General features: G+C 46.1%; 1 protein-coding gene across 4 annotated transcripts in view; it reads right to left on the bottom strand.

Moving 5' to 3' along the window:
• dmxl2 (Dmx-like 2) overlaps positions 1 to 14,968 on the bottom strand; it is a 39,323-nt gene that overhangs the window by 10,155 nt on the left and 14,200 nt on the right. For 2 of the 4 annotated variants that reach the window (XM_086225599.1, XM_086225598.1), the window contains exons 16-42: positions 14,656 to 14,745; positions 14,429 to 14,537; positions 14,198 to 14,317; positions 13,827 to 14,054; positions 13,392 to 13,678; positions 12,602 to 12,768; positions 11,838 to 12,489; positions 10,851 to 11,180; positions 10,364 to 10,483; positions 9,851 to 9,986; positions 9,031 to 9,141; positions 8,702 to 8,871; positions 8,112 to 8,209; positions 7,837 to 8,002; positions 7,218 to 7,482; positions 6,845 to 7,047; positions 6,354 to 6,737; positions 5,484 to 5,666; positions 4,938 to 5,234; positions 4,658 to 4,849; positions 4,483 to 4,559; positions 4,157 to 4,287; positions 3,428 to 3,673; positions 2,506 to 2,583; positions 438 to 628; positions 185 to 318; positions 16 to 101 (exon numbers count right to left, since the gene is read on the bottom strand). In XM_086225599.1, the coding sequence (XP_086081725.1) occupies positions 16 to 101; positions 185 to 318; positions 438 to 628; positions 2,506 to 2,583; positions 3,428 to 3,673; positions 4,157 to 4,287; positions 4,483 to 4,559; positions 4,658 to 4,849; positions 4,938 to 5,234; positions 5,484 to 5,666; positions 6,354 to 6,737; positions 6,845 to 7,047; positions 7,218 to 7,482; positions 7,837 to 8,002; positions 8,112 to 8,209; positions 8,702 to 8,871; positions 9,031 to 9,141; positions 9,851 to 9,986; positions 10,364 to 10,483; positions 10,851 to 11,180; positions 11,838 to 12,489; positions 12,602 to 12,768; positions 13,392 to 13,678; positions 13,827 to 14,054; positions 14,198 to 14,317; positions 14,429 to 14,537; positions 14,656 to 14,745 (5,251 nt within the window). Of the gene's footprint in view, positions 1 to 15; positions 102 to 184; positions 319 to 437; positions 629 to 2,505; positions 2,584 to 2,959; positions 3,143 to 3,427; positions 3,674 to 4,156; positions 4,288 to 4,482; positions 4,560 to 4,657; positions 4,850 to 4,937; positions 5,235 to 5,483; positions 5,667 to 6,353; positions 6,738 to 6,844; positions 7,048 to 7,217; positions 7,483 to 7,836; positions 8,003 to 8,111; positions 8,210 to 8,701; positions 8,872 to 9,030; positions 9,142 to 9,850; positions 9,987 to 10,363; positions 10,484 to 10,850; positions 11,181 to 11,837; positions 12,490 to 12,601; positions 12,769 to 13,391; positions 13,679 to 13,826; positions 14,055 to 14,197; positions 14,318 to 14,428; positions 14,538 to 14,655; positions 14,746 to 14,968 lie in introns of all 4 variants that reach the window. The other 2 variants (XM_086225617.1, XM_086225607.1) reach the window with 2 other exon arrangements.

Genomic DNA, 14,968 nt, shown 5'->3' on the forward strand with positions numbered 1-14,968 from the left:
GGTGTGAGTGAGTACCTGTGAAATCCAGGCCGGTGAGAGGGAGGAAATTCTTCACGCTATGATGAGCTAACTTCACCATGACCAGGCGGATCAGAGCCCAGCTACAGACGAAGACAAATGCATGATCATTCCAGCTGGAGGCAACACCTCCACGTTCAGAGGCAGAGAGGACACAGAGCCCTACCTGTAGGAGTTGGGGTCAGAGTGCTCAGTTATCTGTGTGTCAGAGAGGAAGGCATCATCGTCATCATCATCATCCTCTGCACCGCTTTCATCCGAGTCACACAGAGCGTTGCTGTCCGACAACGGGAGGAAGGGCTGGAAGGGAAGAAAAAAAATGATGAAAAGATGATTAAACCAGAGAGATGGAGATCTACTGTAATTGTGTCATGACTGTACATCGCAGCTCTTAATGTACGTTGAATAGACTTCCTTACCTTGGCTACAAAATAGTCCCACATGCTCAGCTCCGGGGGAATGAACTTTTCCCTGTAGGTGGGTCTCTCTGTGGGCACAGGAGGAGGCGTGGCAGGCGTCTCCTTTACAGGGCGTCCGGGAACCAGCATCCTCATATTGAATCTGCGTCTGTATCGGTCCACATCCTCTGCAGGGGGCTGCGGAGGGGCAGCTGGTGGAGGACACAAAGACACATCATTCAGTCTTTGAACTTTGATGAGGTCGGGCAGCAGCAGTGTGCACTGAGGCACTGTTTTGAACACATGAGGAGGTGGAGCTGAGACTTAGCATCACTGTAAGGCCACAAAATCAAGAGATCAGGAGAAAGCACACTGCACCAACTCTCGATACAGAGCACATTTCCTGTCAGCAGTACAATGATGCTTGCTCCAACTTTATGAGTCACAGAACACAAAAGAAAACCAACACACTTCAAATAAGAGACTCAAATGCACTATTCTAAACATGAAGAATGAAAGCACAGCACACTTGCTCAGTTGTGCACAAACCTGTACTATTATCCTGGGTGACTATCTCTGGCAGGGCACCAGACAAAACAAGATAAGACACAAACCAGAGTAGACAGTGCTGTTACACAAATACTACACACATTGTTGCTTCATGTTGGATGAGGTGCGTTGCACAAAATACATTGAAAACACGATGGAGGATTTGTTGAGCAATCATGTGCTTAACATTTTCAATGCAAGCACACAACGAGACTGGACCCTGTTGATTTTCTTCAACAGCGGCTGTTAGATTCAGAACTGATGGCTATGTGTTCTCAGCATGCATGCACGTCTTTAGTTGTGCCCAAGGGTAGCGGATTCAAATTAGCTCCTGTGACTCCCACCAACAGGCTGGTATTCAAGATCCCCTCTCCCCTTGGCCAGCTCTTCAAACGCTCCTCATATCTTCGAGCTAGACGCCACAGTCTAAATGTCAACCTGTATCTCCCTCCTCCAAATACAGAGCCAGCAGAGATTATTTTGGCCCAATGAATAATGAATGAACATGCAGTCTATTGAAGCACAGCCCCTCAGAAATGGTGTCCATCCTACCAAGCTTACTCAACTCAAATCTAGGATGACTCACTACCTCTACGATTGTACAAACTACTGATCTACAAGCGCTGTCTTCCATTTCTACTATTACTGTAATTCCTCTAATGATGGCTGGTGTTCAAACGCTGGGGCTCCGATAGTGAATGGACACATCGCCTGTCTTCATAACAAATATTTTTAGATGGTATATTTGACCAAAAATTATAGAAATAAACAATATCACTTTCATTTTAAGATTATTTATTAACCGATATAATGATAGTAACAGTGTGACCTTTCAAAGAGTGATAAACTATTGAATTCTTCATATTCAGAGTCAGATATTAGAATTATAATGTGAAAGTATCAAACATATCCTAATAAATAAACTCTAAACAAAATCAGTAGAAAGTAATCATCATGACTGGCTGACAAGTAAGTGGCCAACCCCCGATACAGGCCAGGAGAGACCAGTGGGGGATAGCGGTAGCTGCCTGATGCCTGGCACTGGTTGGTAGCAATCTACGGGTGCTGTGTGTCGCTAGATATTCAATACAAGGGGCTCATCAAAGTGTCGGAGCCCCTGATGCGATGGCGAACCAGGTCTGCAAGCAGAGTCTTCTTGATGCCTATGACCAGCGGACGGCTGGGGACAACACAGCTGGACCTGCAGTTTACATCTGAGATAAGTTGTGTTTTATGGTCTAATCATTTTGTAACGTCATTGTTTTCAACACTGACTCTTGACTGTGTTGTAAACTGGTTCTTTAGGTATCTGAGGTTGGTATGTTACCATAGTAACTGTTAAACAACGTGACAGTGTGGATTAATTCATCGTTTGTGCAATGTTTCACAGTAAGAGCCTGACACCCTGTGCAGTTCAGGCTCAGGCCAAATTAGAGGAAATACAGTGTCAACATTTCATGCTACACAACGGACAAAACAGAGTTATTTAAAGAGCTTCTGATTCAGGATCTCATTTGACCTGTGACCTCTTGAAGAGTACCTGGATTAGCCTCAGACTTAGTCTGAGGGGGGAGCTCAACCTCGGCCTCTGAACATTCCTCGCTAGGCCCAGCTGTTGCTTCAGTGGCACGACAGGACAGCATGAGATGAGCATAGAAGACATTACACAGCATATACATGCAGTGCAGTACACACACACACACACTCACACCCACGCCCACTCACACACAGACACACACACACACACACACACACACACACACACACACACACACACACACACACAGACCTGGCTGGGTTTTCATAACAATGAACACAGATGACTGTCTTCATAGCGCGAGTGTGCTTTAGTTGTAGTTTGTAATGGACATTCAGTAGTAGCTGCACGAGGTGGAGCAGGTAAGTCAAGCATCTGCAGCAGTGCAAACCATCAGAGTCACCATGCATTTTGATCCTGCAAACCAGCACTGCAATCCACCAGCCTCGTTACTCACAGCTGGTCTTAGTTGCTGGGGCCACAGTGCCCAGCCCCTCTCCCCTTGAAATGGGAGGAAGGGGTTGTTTGGGGTGCTTGGTTTCTGTAGGGACGGGTTGGGGGTTTAGTGTTGTGATGCTCTGCTCAGGTCTTCGTGTGTCTGCACACTCTTCTGGCCTGGCTGCCTCAAAATCAGCTGGCACTGGGACACAGGGCAGAGGGCAAACTCACACAAGACACTACACATGGGCAGCAGCATCCTCGGAGGCCAGAGCGGTCGTCTACGTAACTACACAGGCCCACACAAATGGAAGTACGGCCTCAGATCAGAGAGAGTCAGGATGGAAAACCCAAACAAATGCAGGAGAAGACATGACGGAAATGGTGTAGGAGTGGGGACAGACTGAGAAGCCCAAGGACACGACTAAAATAAGACAAACAGAGAGGTGAAATTATTTAACAATATAAGAATAATTAATAATTATACCTGGTGGGGCCTCAAGCCTCTTGGGCTTGATGATGACTTTGGCTCCCCCTCCAAACACAGCAGCCCACATGCGGTTGTTGAGGGGATGCGCTGCGAGCCGGAAGAGTTCGTTGCTGCTGTGAGTGCCCAGGCCATGGATGAGCAATGCCAGATAGACAGCTATGACCGCTTCACACAATAGCACGTTGAGCCTCGGCTGGTCCTCCTCCCTGGCGGTCGTCAGCAGTGAAATCAAAGACGAAACACCTGGAGAGAGAAGACACACACACAGACACAACATAGACCTTGAGTAATAGATTAACTGTAATTCATTAAATACCTCTAACAACACGTTTTCTGACTAAATAGAACTCATTTATACAGCTTCTGCTTGATGGTGCCGTCAGTCTGTCTTTCTGTTTCCTTCCCAGAGGCCATGAGGCTCCTATTATAGAACACCATCTGTCTCTCTGCATAAACACACACTGCCCGGCTTTGCTCTACTCATCCACTCACTCTGCTTTAGATATCCTCTTTCCGTCATGTCAGTGATGCCCACACAGATGCGACATTCAATTTTTGAGGGTTCAAAGAGGGTTAGGGAAAATCAGCTCTCTAAAGCTATCTGCTAACTCAAACGTGTAGTGTGACTAACATGTTAAATGCAGAGTGATTGAAAGCCAGTCACTGATAGCAAGAGGATCCTGTAAAACCAAACAAAAGATGTATTGTGTTCAAGAAGTGTGGTACCTGGCCACTGCGCAGGAGCAGAGTTAGGAGTGATATGTTCCTCTATGCTTTCCGTACGGAGTCGTTTCCGCTCACTGAGCAGCAGGCCCTGGTACACCATTCCCGTAAACTGATTGGCCTCTGTCTGGCTGCTGCAAAGTCAGTCACAGAGAGCTGGGAGTCAGGCCAGACAATGATTCATTGCAAATTAAAAGAAAAGATGTTAGAAATTCACATTTTGACAAATACACCCAGCATGAAGGTGTGGTTAGCAAAGACAAGGATGTGTGTGAGAGAGAGAGAGAGAGAGCGAGAGAGAGAGCGAGAGAGAGAGAGAGAGAGAATACCTGTAACTATGGCTGTCACACAGTGCTTGATAGACACAAGCAGAGAGAGATGCTGCCAGTGTGTGCAGAGCATTCACCTGAGAGGAAAAGATAAGAACAATGTCAATTCTTCAGCTCCAAAATAATCCATGCAAATGGCCATGAGAGGATTCACAGCTAAGATTAGAGGTCTGACCTGGTCATCGATCATGTCTGGATGCGGCGGAGCCTCCATGAGTGTGATGGTGTGGAGGATATCATGGATGTGATTACTGAGGTGGAGCACAGGATTGGCTATGACTGTCTTGGTGGGGGCGATGCAAGCTGACAGCAGAGGAAGTGTTGTGGGCAGAGGCAGGGGAGACTGCAGCTGCTTCACGGTGGTCTCCTGCAGAGTCAGAGAACGTGTGGATCTGTGGTTTGCACTCAACTAGCTGGTAATGACATGAGATGGAGTTTTAGGAGTGTGTGAGTACCTGCTGGCTCTCCTGCAGGAGAAAAAGCAGCTCCATGCGCACAGAGGTGACTCCTCCCCCCTTGGCTCCATGAAGGCTGCAGTAGGAGAGAAAGACCCTCAGCAGGGCCTGGTTCTTCCTCAGCCAGGCCTTGCGCCTCTCCGAGTGCTGCTGCTTGGCTTGAAGACGTCGCCTCTCCATCTGGTGGCGCTCGTAGGCTCCGGCCTCTGTACGCTCGAAGACCTCGTCTGATATGTCGATTGATGTAGCCCGATCCCCCCAGTGCTCTGAGTCAGAATCGTCCTCCTTACCCTCCACCTGCATGTTGATGAGGACACATTTGTTCACTTTCTCTAAGTCATTCATCGGTCATCCATCCACAAGCTACACTGCTGCTCCTGAACAGGGTCACGAGGAGCTGGAGCAACTCAGCGTTCACTGGCCTTTCACACTCACATTCACAGCCACTGCTAATTGAGTCTCCTATTAACCTAATGTGCATGTTTTCGGTATGTGGGAGGAACCCGGAGAACCCGGAGAGAACCAAAAATGTGGGACCCATTTTACCTTGTAGTTGCAGATCTTATGCATAGCTGCGATCTCCTTCTCAAGCCAATTGTAGAGCTGAAAACGGAGCTTCCCTCCATCTACCTCAAAGCCTGTGGCCAGAGTTCGCAGCTCTGTCATTAGGATCTTCAGGCAGGCCCGGAACTTCAGCTGCTCTGCGATCACATCCACCTCAGACTCACCCTGAAATATACAGAAGTGAGATAAGGACATTTTCATGGTTCCCATCACCATGTCAATGCGTCTCTGCTACGGATGGTGCTAACAGATGAATATGGTTTGATGGTAATGAATACGAGCCGCGACATGAACAAAGCGCAGCCCAGGAGTTATTATTGCCACACTGCTGACTTATTCATACAGTAGGATGGGCTCTCAAAGGCAGGTGCACCATGTGCACATATTACACACACGGGGGAGGGACATTTAGGTCTGTTTTGCCCAAAGCTGTTTTCAACTTGTTTGACAATGCAATAGGCAAACATAATGGTTTAAAATCAGCACTTTAGACCACGTGTTAAAGATAGCTTGAGCCGGCCCCTTGCTCCTGGCGCTCAGGCAGGCTGAATCCCCCTGAAGCTCCATGAACATTAGCATTGATCCACTTACAGTGCACTTGTTCTTCTCCTGCCACATTTCAGCTAATTCTGTTTCAGGTGATATATTCAAATTAGTTTAAATGCTTAAGTTTTAGTTGTGCATAATCCAACATCCATTTATACTTGTAAAGGCAAGAGGGGACCTCTAATAATGTCGGAAACTTGAGTTGATGAAATGCAATATATATATATATATATATATATATACACACACACACACACATACACATACAGACATATATACCTATAGACTATGTAATATAAGTCCAACCTGTGAGTCCTCTCTCTGCAGTTTTGGACCAGCAGTTTCTGAGCTCCCCTCAGGTTTGGTCTCAAGCTTCCTCATAGTAAGACAATCATCACTCTCATCTTCATCATCTTCCTTGTCGTCTCCCCAGTCAAGATTGAGCTCGTCTTCCTCTACCTTGACCACAGGCTGGCTCCAATCAAACCCACCCAAACTTTCATTTCCTCCCCAGGCCTGGACAGGGGCTGCTGGTGCCATCCAGTCCACGCCTCCATCAGTGCCAAATTCCAGGGGTTGAGAGTTTACATTAGCCTTTGATGAGGCTTTGCTGAGGGGGGAGGAGCCAGATTTTTTGGTAACTCTGGGAATCTTGGACAGTACTTCCAGGGCCAGAACTGGGCAGCCCACCTATAAAACATGGTAGTATGGTTAATACCAGGTCTAAAGATCTGCTCATTAACATTTCATCACGAGACTAGAGTTTAGAGGGTGATGCGACAGACGAGCTTACCCACCTTGAAATGTGCATTAGCAGTAGTGAAGAACAATTTGCGTTCTATGAGGTTGATCTCATCAGCGCCACTCCTTTCAGCAGTGAGACCCACACATTTCGCTGTACCCTCTGAGTTTGCAAAGTGACGACGGATGATCAGGGGGTGTGTTCGTAGATAGTTATAGAAACTGAACACCACCGGGTTGCAAGATTTCACCATCACATCTAAAACAAGGGGATGACAAAAAAGGGAGAGGTGGAAAAAAAAACACATCTGTAAGCAGTTATAAAATTCAATGCTTTTTCCAGGTTTTTCACATCCTCAACATATCGCTCATTACAGATGTTTGACTGTATGACACTGATGGGTAATGATGGGTGTCAAACCAGCTGACCAGGGTTATCGTCATCGTCTTTGGGGATCCGCTCCAACAGTGTGTCAAGGGCTTGGGTGTAATCCTTCATAATCCAGTAAGCTATGCTGCGAAGGAAGGGGTCGGGATGAAGTCTGGAACAGTGGTAGCCACTCCCATCCCTGTTACAGCCCAGGACCTTCTCATGCAGGAGCCCTTGGCAGGTGGAGGAGTTCTCAAAGTCAGCCTCATACAGCCTTGCCACTATCATGGCTAACTGAAGGTCCTCCATCTTCTCCATCAACACCTACAAACCACCGAGCAGCAGACAGGAGTTCAGGTCCCATACTGATGCATTTAAAGATTTGATTGTCTAAATAACAACGAGACCTTGTTCTTAATTTCATGGTTGGGACTTCTACTGAACTAAAACATGCTTACACATCTATTTCCTTTTTTTGTGTAAATTAGACTTCTAAAAATTTTTGCACCAACTGCTCGAATTGCACCAACAATTTTGCACCAAAAGCTGCATTGTTGTATTGTAACCACACGAGGCCAAGATCCCACTGTGAGGATGCAAAGGGAGTGCTACAATGAAAGAGATGCACACAGGCAACGAGTGTTGATTTTGTGTAAAAGTGTGTTGTTGTTTTAATACCTCGATGGCATCTTTGAGCGATCCGGCCAGTAGGAAGAAGGCAGCAGACTGTTCAAAGCGCTGCTTCCCCAGCAGGGAGAAGGCATTTTTCAGAGCTGCCTTTCGCCAGCGGTCCTCACTGAAGTTGTTCTTGAAGAACTGAGTCATCTTCTCATCATGCTGAGACCTGGGAGAAGAAAACTATTTAGCTCAGCATCCCGTTGTGACTTTGAGAGAAACATAAGCTCAAATAAAAAGAGGAACTGGTTATATGGGTTAATTGTTACATGTCCCACCTGAAGAGCCCCCACAACACAGCCTTTTTCTTCATTGCAAGGTAGAAGAGAGCAGCATCTAAAGGGTCGCTGTGTCTCTGGAAGGCAGCTTTACCTAACTGATGACACACAAACACCCAGTCACCAAATAATGATTATACGCTTAGTAGCAGGCGAAGTATGTTTCTTACTGTTGTTTTGGTTTTTCTAGGCAGGGCAAATATATTTGCAATGCAGACTTAAAGCCAGAGCATTTAACAAAGGGCAAAACGCACTGGAAAAAATTCCAAGACCCCTTCAACGTAGGAAAGGAAACTGCATTTTTTCCAGGGACAAGTTCTGATTGTGGTTGATAGCAACGATGTAACAAGGTACATTCTACTGTTCATTTTCAACATGTAATTATTCTGTGATACAATTCAACCACTTCTCCATGAGGTCTTTACACCACTGTCAGCACCCAATCCATCCAATTTATTCATATTAAAGGGGAAAACCAACGGCAGGTCAGTTCAACTGGACTTAACGATCCAGGTTTGAAAACACCATTATTTAGGACGAGCATCTACAGAGTGAATCTTGTATTTCTCAGAGCTGAGTATGCCTAGTACCTTCTCCACCATTTTCCGCAAGGTATTGATGTTGCGTATCCACCAGCCGACTCCCACGGCTCTGAGCTCGGACCACTGTGGGTCGCCTCTCTGCATGGCCGGGATCATGTTGAGCAGCTCTTCCTCTGCCTCTGAGTGGAAGGCCCAGGCAAAGTGGCACGTTGAGAGACCTGACAGCGTCACAGAGAAAGAAGCATGAAAAAGATGTTTGATGCACCCAACAGTTCTTTCACCAAAAAACAAAACATGCTAATACAGAGACAGGATGGCTTTTGTGTCACAGTTCATTGTAGTAGTCAACAGCAGAGTATCTCATCAGCGTGTTTTACCCTGGTGGAGAAGCTGCATGCGGTAGAGGGGGGGCAGAGAGGTGAGCAGGCAGGTATGAAGACGCATTGCGAGCAGGTACCTCAGCCCACACTCGTCTAGAGCTTCGCCACCTGCAAACACAAGAAAGTTGACAACTTTGCAACTCAGCAGAGCAGCAGATCTCTGAACGAAAGTAACAATCCCCTTTAAAGCTGGAGAGTGACTGGAGTTTACGTGGCCCTGTCACTCTGCGTCTCATGTCCCTGAACCTTCTTACCCTCTATGTGCTTACTTAGAACTGGAACAATCTGCTTATGTCTTACTCTCAAAAGACTAAATATACAGAGTGGAAAAATTAGAGGAAAAATAAAAACGATAAGCATAAAATGCTGCGTGTTTACATCCAGCCAAAGAGTGAACGTACAAGCAATGTTGTTTATGCTAATACAGATTTGATGGCTGAAGAGTGGCTTTGTTCAGGAACACACAATCAGGACAAAAGATGCAAAGGGTTCATGTATTAACCTTCAGTCAACTTTAATTTGATATGATCTCTCGCTGAGAGTCCCAGTTATTGGACGGCGGCCTGAGCCCGACGGCTGAGACAGTAAATTACAATAGAGGCTCACTTTGCATTTTCTATCATACATGCAGTCCACACAGTAGCAGATGGCAAGCAATATGTTATTCATCTCTAGAGAGAAAATACATTTTCCTCGTGAAATAAGACTCTGAGGTCCAGTCAGTTTATTACTCAAGGACACTTGGTGAGACGGTACGGTACAGTCCATGTACACGTCTGCTGTTTGTATGACCACTATGACAGAAGCACATACCAACCTGTGTACTGCTGGTCATTAGAGCTGGTGACCTCAGCACTGGTGGTTGCAACCGTATCAGCCAGGGCCACTAAGAACATCTGCTCTAGTCTGGTCAGTCCGGGGAGGCTGGAGTGCATCAGGTGACTAGACAGCACCTGAAAAGGGTCGAGCGGAACCACGAGAAATTCAGAGCAAAACATCGAAGCTATGACGTGATGTTGTCAAAATATTACCCAGATTGAATTTTATCCTGTAAATATGATGAAATCATAAAAAAATGTGAGGTATCAAACACGTCCTAACTGATGATATCTGCATTACTCATCATTGTCACAGTTGTGACAAACATTTACTATCGCTATACTATCGATGCAATAACATCATAATTAACATGTCGTTATCAAATTACTACATCTAACCAATAACCTCCATTTCTATTCTGCCGTGTTTTTGCATTCTGCAATAAATGCCTGGATTATGAGTGTAATTCTCTTGTGTTTCAAATACATAAAATGGGAAGATGGAGCATTACCTGCGCATGCTCTGGTCCGAAGTAGGTGGGGCCATACTGTGAGAGGTTGATAACTCTCGACTTCTTCTCTGGTTTGTCGGTGGCAAAATTCACAAAGTCATCTGTGGTGACAGTTGGTACCTGTGAACGCAGAGGTGTCAACGTAGCTTTGTTTTTTTTCTGCCCTGAACCAAGCTTAGCAAATCAACTTGGCTTGAACTATACAACTTTCAAAGTCATCAGGTCTTCACGATGTGTCTGGAAGTATTCGCTACTTAAGTTGGTCTGATTATGATTACGATATTGCGGATTGCCCTAACACTGCGTTTTGCCTTCTCGTGCAATCAACAGTTCATTCATAGCGGCAGTGAGTTAGCAAGTGCCGAGTCATACAGCAACCTTTCCTGGTCTGGAGCTTTCTCAGCAAGCTCCATCAAACCAGGATTAAAAATCACGTGGTGTGAGTAAGACATGAATCAACTAAATAAAACCTGGTAACTGTGCCTACCTGGAAAAGGTCAGCATATTGGTCCTCTGTTGACTTCTGCCCCCCCTCGCCATCAGCCATCTTAGGTCCCTTGGCAGTGTCCTCTGCTCCCTTGAAGGAGGTATCTAGGTCAGCCAACATGAGCGAATACAGGGGCAGCGGGGGGATGGAGTTGATTTCTGTGTAGTCCCTGCCCCCATCACGGCCAGCCACGATAGTGTCTTTCGCCGTGCTGCCCGTCACACTGATGGTCCGTGACAGATGCCTCCTGGCTCCGCCCTCACCTGCCTCCACATCTCTCACCACAGCAACTTCCCCAGCGATGCACTTCACCAGGTGGGCAAGGATGGCCTGATACAAAGAGGACATCGATGGGTGTTACAAGCAGAAACAGTGGGAATTATATCAACACATCACCGGCATTACTCATCTAGTCGCAATGGACCCTATTGGCTCAGGGTTAGCATTACCTGGAATCTTCATGTAACTGAGAAATTCCCTCCTGACATCTTTGTTTCGCAAAAAACATTCACACTGGGTAAACAAAGGCAGCAATGTCCTCAAATTTGCTACATTCGCCTCCACTCGTTTCCTCTGCAATAACAAGCACAATTTCTGTGCCAAGAGGAAACGTAGGCCCTGAACTGGGAGGGGGACCATCCACTGTTTAAAGATATTGTGTTATCATTATATGACATTGGGTGTTTCCCTTTTTTGTTGTTGTTGTGACTCCTTCTTCTCATCTAACTTTCTCCTGTCAGGAGAGGGAGAAGAGCCTTAGCATCCATGTTTATCAGTGGCTCAGGATGAGGATCATAGACGTCGTCCATGATTACTGCAAACCCCAAAGGTCCCCTGTAACCACTAACAGCGTGGAAACAGAGATTTACTGTGCTAAAATAAATAAATCCAAAACAGCTTTTGATGATTTAATATTTCTAAATAAATTACAGCACAAAAACATCCGTTCGCATATTTTGGTGTTACTGAAGAAAGGCACACACACACCTTGGCACGGCGAACCTTGCCTAAATCCATGAGTTCAAGCAGCTGGGTGGGATGATACTGTGGTAAAGTTGGGGACAAGGAGTGAGCTGCCTCAAAGAGTCCCCCTTCCTGAAGTCCTGCTGGGGCGCGAAGGGCCTCGTCCACTGCAGTGTTCCCTTCAAACACACTCTTGGACCTGGCTCTCCCCTCAAACACTGAGGAGGAGGCTGTGCTTTGACCTCCAGCAATGTCTGCCGAAGACAGGCTGTTCTCCTCTCCTTCCCCAGGCTTCTTGTCCTGATGCCACTGGGCATACACGTGCATTTCACAGTCCATGCCCACCACCAGGATGCCGTCCCTCACCCAGGACAGCGACACTGGAAGAGACGGCGTGCCGTCCACAGAGGACAGGAGGTCCACAGACCGCAGCAGAATCCAGCGAGAGCGAATCCCCTGTTTGATACTGCCCCCTAGAGGAAGGGTAATGACGGCCACCCCCTCCTTGCTGCTAGTTTGCTCGTTGACCATGCCAGATATCCGACCATACATGAGAATGTTGGATCCCACCCCCACAGTCAGGATGTGAGACCCATCCTCTTTTGACAACCAGTCCAAATGAACATAGTGCTTGATGTTGGGGGAGCTGTGGTCTCTGCACATGTACAGGTCCGATCTGGTACAGAGAGATGTTTTGATTTTATTTTTTTTCAATTTACAAAAACTGTGGTAATAAAATTACATTGACCGGCAGAATAAAATTTAACCATAAATAAGTGTCCTCTGACCTGCTGTAGACAAAGAGGTTGGAGTCCACGCTGACTCTGGGATCCAGGGTGGATGAGGGTCTGATAAAGTCATCCAGATGGAGAGTTTGCTCCAATACCCACTCAGAGCCTCCCGTAGACTCACACTCATAGATGGACACGTGCATGGAGAAGTCTTCTCCAGAAAACTGCAGGACAAGAGGAGCACTCTCTGAAGCATGTCATTTTTTTAATAAATTAATAAATCGTGATGCTGTGACCCTTTAAAGAGACAGTTCAGATGTTCTGAAGTTGGAATCTAAGTGTGTGCATTATGGAGGAACTTTCAGTGACCCTCAGTCAGATGGTACATACAGAAGCCTGATCCCAGTGACCCTATATGTCAGTTTTGTCCAACTCTCCAGAGCTATAATGAGGAACAGCACAGACTGTTACGAGCAAAAACTAAGTAGCAAATAGGACTTAAAAACATCTGAATTATCCGTTTAAATTTCATTCATATTTTGGGCCAATATTCTGGTAAAGAGGAGGCAGAGGAACAAAGTATGTCATACTGAAAAGGTCCATGGCTGGAATTGAACCAACTTTTATGATAATTCATTTAAAGTACTTCAATATATTTTCTGTGTATGTATTATTTTGTCACTACCGTCCCAATATCCACTTTCCATAAATAAATATTCAAATACTGATATATGGAAAAGCTATGGCCCAGGAAATACCGCCAAATTTTGTCTTCCCACTGCATTTACATTTTTATTGGAAATGCATCAAAAAACACAAATTACAAAGTCAAATCCTTATGCCTCACCTGTCCTTGTCGAAGCTGTTTAAAGGCCACGGCCAGCCTGCCGATGTAGGAGCACGACACGGCCACGGGCCGCCCTGACAAACACACAGCACTGTTGTTGTCTTCCTCCTCATTCATGAGGGCCCAGGGCTCCCAGCGGTACACCCGCTTGTCTTGGTCATTTTCACCGTATCCATCATCACCTTCCACGGCACAGCGCCAGAAGCGCACACGAGAGTCCGAGCAGGTAGTAACAATAAGATATGGAGCCAGGCACACCGGGTAGATGGAGGAGGAGCTCAGGTGACCTAAAACAAGACGAGGGAGATGAAAATTTGAACAAGAAAATGACAAGTTTTTCCTCTGCATGTTGACAAGCGAAAATCTTTTTATACTTATGACCGTAGTTTTCAGAAACGAGATTAAGTGAGTGATGGAAACTGTGGCCATCCCTACCTGCAGAGGGCGTGGCTCTGGTCACCTCCACCCCGTGGGGCAGGTCTAGCCTCTTGCTGTAAACCAGTTTGGAGCTGAGGATGAGTTTGCTGGCTGATTGCAAGTTAGCTGTGGATGCTGAACGTGGCAGAGGTCTGACGGGAGAGTTCTCCGGAGATGAGTCAGCATTCAGCCCTTGATTGGGCACCATTAGCTGGTTCTGGGAGCTGTAATCTGTATTCACGTCATCTAGATATAAAAACACATGAATAATACAGCTGACCTACATCTTTACTCCAGTTTCATAAATGAGTGCTCTCAAGACCAACACTGGCTGAAAAAAGAGCTTCTTTTAAGTGTATTTGTTACATCCACCGATATCCTCCACTTACCCACACAGGCCTGGACAGACTTGAGGTGCAGGTGCCACATCTGCAGCACAGAGTTCCTGTTCAGATCCTTTTCTATCACCACTAGGAAGAACTTCTCCGAAAATGGGGCGGGTTGGTAATCTGGTTCCAGTACAAGTGCATTATCATTTTCTTCAAACAACATTCGTGTTTGCAGATTTGCTTGACGTGTTAGGAAACAGATCTATGTGGAGTTAAAAGATTGAAGTGTACCTTCCCCAGATGGAAAGGCGGGTGCGTATGTGTCTGGGTCCTTCTGAGGTTTGTAACCTAAAATGAAGTCCTCTTGGAAGACATGTAGCAGCTGGGTGGTGGCGCCGCACTGGATGCACATGGAAATGATATCAGAGAGGTTCCACGATGGCTCTTATTCAGAAGGGTTTAGAAGCTATGGACTCTACATCAGAGGTGGATGAGAAGAATATGGAGCAGCTACAAACCTGGTTGGTGATGATGTCTAACTCGATGATACATCCAGGTCTGGCAGTGGATTGCTGGCTCACAATGTTGAATACTTCACCCACCAGTTTCTAAACAGAGACACACGTCAAAAATGGTTACCCTGAAAATGCTCAGTAGGGACAGGAGCAGGGGAAGGAAATTATTAGATAACTCACAGATAATACAGCACCATTCCAGAACAATTATTTTTGTGATTATGATGTATACAAGACACAAATAAAGCAGTGAACAGACAATCAAGGCAGAGATGGTTGCATCCCAGTGAGGAAGATGTTTCATATGCAGTGTGTG

Source organism: Aulostomus chinensis, chromosome 2 (genome assembly GCF_037954235.1).
Source record: "Aulostomus chinensis isolate RoL2024-O1b breed Wild chromosome 2, RoL_Achi_v1.0, whole genome shotgun sequence".
NCBI lineage: Eukaryota > Metazoa > Chordata > Actinopteri > Syngnathiformes > Aulostomidae > Aulostomus > Aulostomus chinensis.